Raw genomic sequence first — 5,186 nt, 5'->3', positions numbered from 1 at the left:
AGTTTCTATCTGTCTTAAGGTGCTGTCTTGCTTTTCTTTTAAATCTTCCACAGAATTTCTGACAAGACCAAAACATTTAGGATTGTTGCACTTCTGTTCTTCTCCATTACTGCTTCTCTTAAAGCTCTTAAAGCCTTTGTTTCGACATATACCGGATCATGGTTCTCCAAATATTAAACGTTTGACACCCTTCGGGGTGGGCCAGTGGTTTGAGCTTGGGACTTCCATGTTGGAGGTCTCAAGTTCGAAACTCCTTGCCAGCAAAAGCAAGGTGTTTGCCTTGTGGGTCGAGCTCGTCGCACCAGGCTTGCCTAGTGCGGGCTACCTCTCCTATGTGGTATGCGAGCTATTGCGTAGGAGCGGGGGTGTTACCCTGTGCCCACCAAAAGGATAGCGGCTGCGGATTTCCCTTGTCATAAAATTAAATAAAAATATTAAACGTTTGACAGAACTATGCTTCTGGGATTACAGGCCAAGTTGAAACTTTTTTACTGAGTGGAGTTTAGCTGTCCCAAATGTCAAATTGAATTAAAACCTTCATGCCCTAGCATCTGTTTACAGTGATGAACTTACATAGGATATGATGCTGTGAATAAAACCTTCACATTACTGTCCTTTGGTGAAAGGTATAGATCTCAATAGTATATGGCTATGATATTTGTGATTCGATGACCTTTGTATATATAAAAGTACTGAATCAAAACAGCGTATTTTCGGATGAAAACAACAGTGGATTGTCTGCTTTACAGGCCTTTATCCAAAATCGTGAGTTTCAATGTCTTAAAGGTGATTCCAGCTGCAATCTTCATTCCTCCATTTCAAAATTGTTTTTTTTTGTAGGAATATGATGTCAAAACTTTTTTGCTTTTACTGAGTTATCTTCAAGTATCGAAACTTAATATGCTAGCAAGTTTTTTTTTATTAAAATAGTAGCGATTTTCTAGTCTTACTAACTGGACAAAATCAAGATTTTAACTTCAGTTATACTGGTACAACTGAAGATGCTATCAAGCATTTGAATATGAACACAACATACCAAGGTAAATTTTGTTGAGGAATGCGACGTATCGTTTTTAGAAATGATGTCTCTACCTCTATTGGTAGGGTTAAGTAATTGTATACACTCCTTTCTTTGTAGACTACTTATGGAATTACATTTTGGACATCATTGTGTATCAACTATATCTGTTTTTTCTGTATGCAAATAACAAATCATGCTAAGTGCCAACTAATTAGTCTACAAAATTGAAGCTAATTCAATGAACCTTTATAAAGAGTGCCAAAGAGATTTTCGATTGTAATTATGTCGTGCGTATAAAATTACAGATTTATAAATTCTAGGGGTGCACAAAATTGAACTATATCACAAATTGAAAAAAAATTATTCGACTATGCTTAAATTTGATTTGATTTGATTTTAACTTAAAATAAATTAATCCAAAATTAGATCAACTCGACATTATTTATATAAAATGTCTATTGAAATGTAATTTCTAATTTAAATTTGTGGTTACTCTGTCTGCAAAAGGTAGGATGCTAACAATTTACAACTTGCTAGTCATCATTAGTTGTATAAACAGTGTATTTTGAATACAACTAACGATTTTATAAATAACCAGCATCAAGAAATGGTTAGTCAGTCGGAAGCATAATTCGATGCTTATTTTGATTCCTCACTGTGTAACTCTTCTATTTCCTCCTTTCATGCCAATAGATTTGCTTTATTATATTCATGATATAAAATCAACACAAGATCAAATGGCTAAAATAGAAAGGTTCAACCATAATTATACTATAAAACTAACCATGTCATACCAAATTAGTGTATCTCGCATCACATTAGTTTATCTCTCGTATCAGATTAGCGTATCATGTATAAAATGCATCTCGTGTATCTTGTGCATCATATTATTGTATCTCGAGCATCAAATTAGTGTATCTCGCGCATCAAATTAGTGTATCATGTATAAAATGTATATCAAATTAGTGTATCATGTATAAAATGTAATGTATCGTACTTAACAATTAATGTATATTACGCATTAGATTAATGTGTCAGCGCTCACATTACCATATCCATTTTGAGGATATCTGTAAACTTTTAAAGGATAAATTGTAATTTTACCTTAAAAGTATGTAATTTCTGTAATTTGCCAGATCTTTTTATAATTTTAGCAGGTTAAATTTTAGGCCCATCTGTAAATTAGCCCATTCTGCAAATCCAGTCCATAGTATCTAAGCCAACCTGTCTAGTAGTGAGTGGTGAAGTATATAAGTTTCTTTAAGCCCACGAATCCATTACTCTCCACTGCAAATTAGGGTTTTTTCTACCGAGCATTTGTCGCCGTTCAGTTCATCTTCATTTGCAAACCCTCAATCATGGCGGAGCAGACGGAGAAGGCGTTTTTGAAGCAGCCAGGTGTTTTTCTAAGGTGAGTGTTCTCACTGATGCTACATGCTTTTTCTGTTCAAGTCCGTTAGTTGAGAGGAATTTGAGGTTAAGATTTGCGGTTTGTTGTTTATATGATTTGGGCAGCTCTAAGAAGACTGGGAAGGGAAAGAGGCCAGGAAAGGGAGGCAATCGATACTTTAAGAGTATCGGTTTAGGATTCAAGACTCCTCGTGAGGCTACTGAAGGTTCGTATTCTCTTGCTCTAATTATATGGAATCCATTGCTCAATTACTCTATTTAATTTGTTTCCGGCTGGCTTCTGCATTGTTGATTTATATTTTAGATACGAGTTTTACCTACTACTGTGAATATAGTTGTGTTGTATATTCTATTATGATCTGAATGGCGCAGAACAGAAATTCTGCAAGGATGGTTTTTGATTTCCACTTTCATGCAAATAAAATTAGTTTTATTCTATATTGTCTTTATGCATTGATTCTCAACCAGTTTAGGATTGATGTATTGAGTCTCAACTAGTTCAGGATTGATGTATTGAGTCTCAACTAGTTTAGGATTGATGTATTGAGTCTCAACTAGTTTAGGATTGATGTACTGATTATCAACCAGTTTAGGATTGATGTATTGAGTCTCAACTAGTTTAGGATTAAGGTCGATGTACATGTTGTTAACGCCTTTAGCAATGGGCCAACTTGATGCAAATGGCAAAAAACTCACTTTTATCAAGCTATTGTTTTTCCCTTGTAGTTGTCGTAAATATTTCTATTATAAAGTTATTTGACATGATGACCTATTAGCTGTGACGCAAAAATATTAGGATTATGCCTCTGTTTATGGTACAGTCTTGCTTTGACCAATCATGTGGCCTTCTTTTGATTTTCTTTTAAATCTTCTACAGAACTTCCGACAAAGCCAAAACATTTAGGGTTGAAGCACTTTTGTTTTTCTCTGTAGCTTTTTCTCTTTAAGCTCATTATTGTGCCTTCGTTTTCTTTCGCATAAAGTGGAATTGGTTCTCTAAATATTAAACCTTTGACTGAACTAGGCTTCTAGAAATATGGGCTAAGTTGACACTTGTTTATATCTGTTGTGGCAGATATCATTTGATTATTTCATGGGTTTCCTTAATTTCACCTTGTTCTCTGGTCTAACCTTATGTTTGGCCTAATTTGATTTAGGTACATATATTGACAAGAAATGCCCATTCACTGGCAATGTTTCTATCCGAGGCCGTATCCTTGCTGGTACATGCCACAGTGCTAAGATGAACAGGACCATCATTGTTCGACGCAATTACCTACATTATGTCAAGAAGTATCAGAGGTAAGAGCTTGTCATGTATACTATGTTGCTTGCACTTTATTTATTCTTTTGTTAGTTTTAACACATGAGTTATTTCAGATACGAGAAGAGACACTCCAATATTCCAGCTCACATATCACCATGCTTCCGTGTGAAAGAGGGAGATCATGTTACTATTGGCCAGTGCAGGTTAGGACCAACTTATTTTGATTTCTCTATAGTGATTTTTCAACATTTGCTGTTATTGTATATGATAATATTTTATGGTTGACAGGCCTTTATCCAAAACTGTGAGGTTCAATGTATTGAAGGTGATTCCAGCCGGTTCTGGTGGTGTTGGGAAAAAAGCTTTTACCGGAATGTGAACTTGATTGTTTCTATTTTAATGTTTACATCTAGAAATGATGTCAAGGCATATTTGCTTTTGCTGAATTCTAGTCTTCATTGATATTCCTTTCTGAGATTCAAATTTTGAAACTTTATGCTAGTAGTAACAAGCTTCTCTTTCCTATTGAGATTTGAGCCCATATATGTACTGTTCATCTTGTGATAGGTTTGGTGCTTGAACCTTCTTTTAAGATAAAAAGTACTTAAGGTGATTTTAGTCTACTGGTACATTGCCATTTGCATATACTTTAGTAAAGCAGATTGTCTTTGTTCTAAAAAAAGAAACCATAAGCTTCTACACTTGTGCAACTCTTACTATATATAGGATGAGTGCATCTATGCTGAAACATTGTATAATGTAATTTTTTTTGTGTGTGTCTTTGTGTAATGAGGACACAACTAGGGTGAGGGGAATTTTACAAATTGGTAGGTTTCTATTTTTCTTTCGATCAAGACTTGCGGTTAATGAATGTGTAAGTGAATTTTTAAAATCTCTAGTTTACCTTACAAGAATAATAATTCATTTCAGTGTCAAACAGTCTATTGGGAATATAACTTGATTATGACTTTCCACTTCATTCATCTAACTCCGTCTTTATTATCGATTAATGGATATGACTCCGGAGAGCTGCTTTTGCTAAAAGTCGAGCAGTTTCTTGAAAACTTGCTTTAGATATAAAATTGTGTATTTATCTTATTTTCAATAAGATGACTCAGTAATAAATCGCTTCTTCCAAACCGCGCAGAAGACTTTGCAGATATGGTAAGATGACAACTATTCTACAATAAAGAGAGTAACTCTCATTCAAGCACATTTCTTATTTTCTCTAGTTTAATCGATTTCTTAGTTTTTTACAGTTATTGATAATTTATGTTTTTCTTTATTAAGAATCATACACGTGAGAAATATAAAACTAAGACATAAGAGATATGATGTATAATGTTTTCCATTCAAAATAAATCATAAACTTTTATGTAATAAAATAAAGAAATATAAACCATCGTATGAAGTTTTTCCAAGTATATATTAAGTGTGTACCATATGTATTTTTATGCTTCTATCGAAAACTTGACTTCATGATAACGC

General features: G+C 34.0%; 1 protein-coding gene across 1 annotated transcript; it reads left to right on the top strand.

The window, feature by feature from the left end:
- Nucleotides 1-2,271: 2,271 nt before the first annotated feature.
- On the top strand, nucleotides 2,272-4,321 carry LOC107021060 (40S ribosomal protein S11-like). The gene is made up of 5 exons (XM_015221638.2): nucleotides 2,272-2,432; nucleotides 2,537-2,637; nucleotides 3,589-3,733; nucleotides 3,812-3,901; nucleotides 3,987-4,321. The coding sequence occupies exons 1-5, from the start codon at nucleotides 2,380-2,382 to the stop codon at nucleotides 4,075-4,077; spliced, it is 480 nt and encodes a 159-aa protein (XP_015077124.1). The 5' UTR covers nucleotides 2,272-2,379; the 3' UTR covers nucleotides 4,078-4,321.
- The last annotated feature ends 865 nt before the right edge of the window (nucleotides 4,322-5,186 follow it).

Source organism: Solanum pennellii, chromosome 6 (genome assembly GCF_001406875.1).
Source record: "Solanum pennellii chromosome 6, SPENNV200".
NCBI lineage: Eukaryota > Viridiplantae > Streptophyta > Magnoliopsida > Solanales > Solanaceae > Solanum > Solanum pennellii.
This window is presented reverse-complemented; position numbering and strand designations above follow the sequence as displayed.

Bases quoted from the DNA above. Each gene is read 5' to 3' on its own strand.
- LOC107021060 (XM_015221638.2), top strand. From the start codon at position 2,380: ATGGCGGAGCAGACGGAGAAGGCGTTTTTGAAGCAGCCAGGTGTTTTT. The intron at 3,734-3,811 runs GTAAGAGCTTGT...GAGTTATTTCAG, and splicing joins TATGTCAAGAAGTATCAGAG to ATACGAGAAGAGACACTCCA. The intron at 3,902-3,986 runs GTTAGGACCAAC...TATGGTTGACAG, and splicing joins GTTACTATTGGCCAGTGCAG to GCCTTTATCCAAAACTGTGA.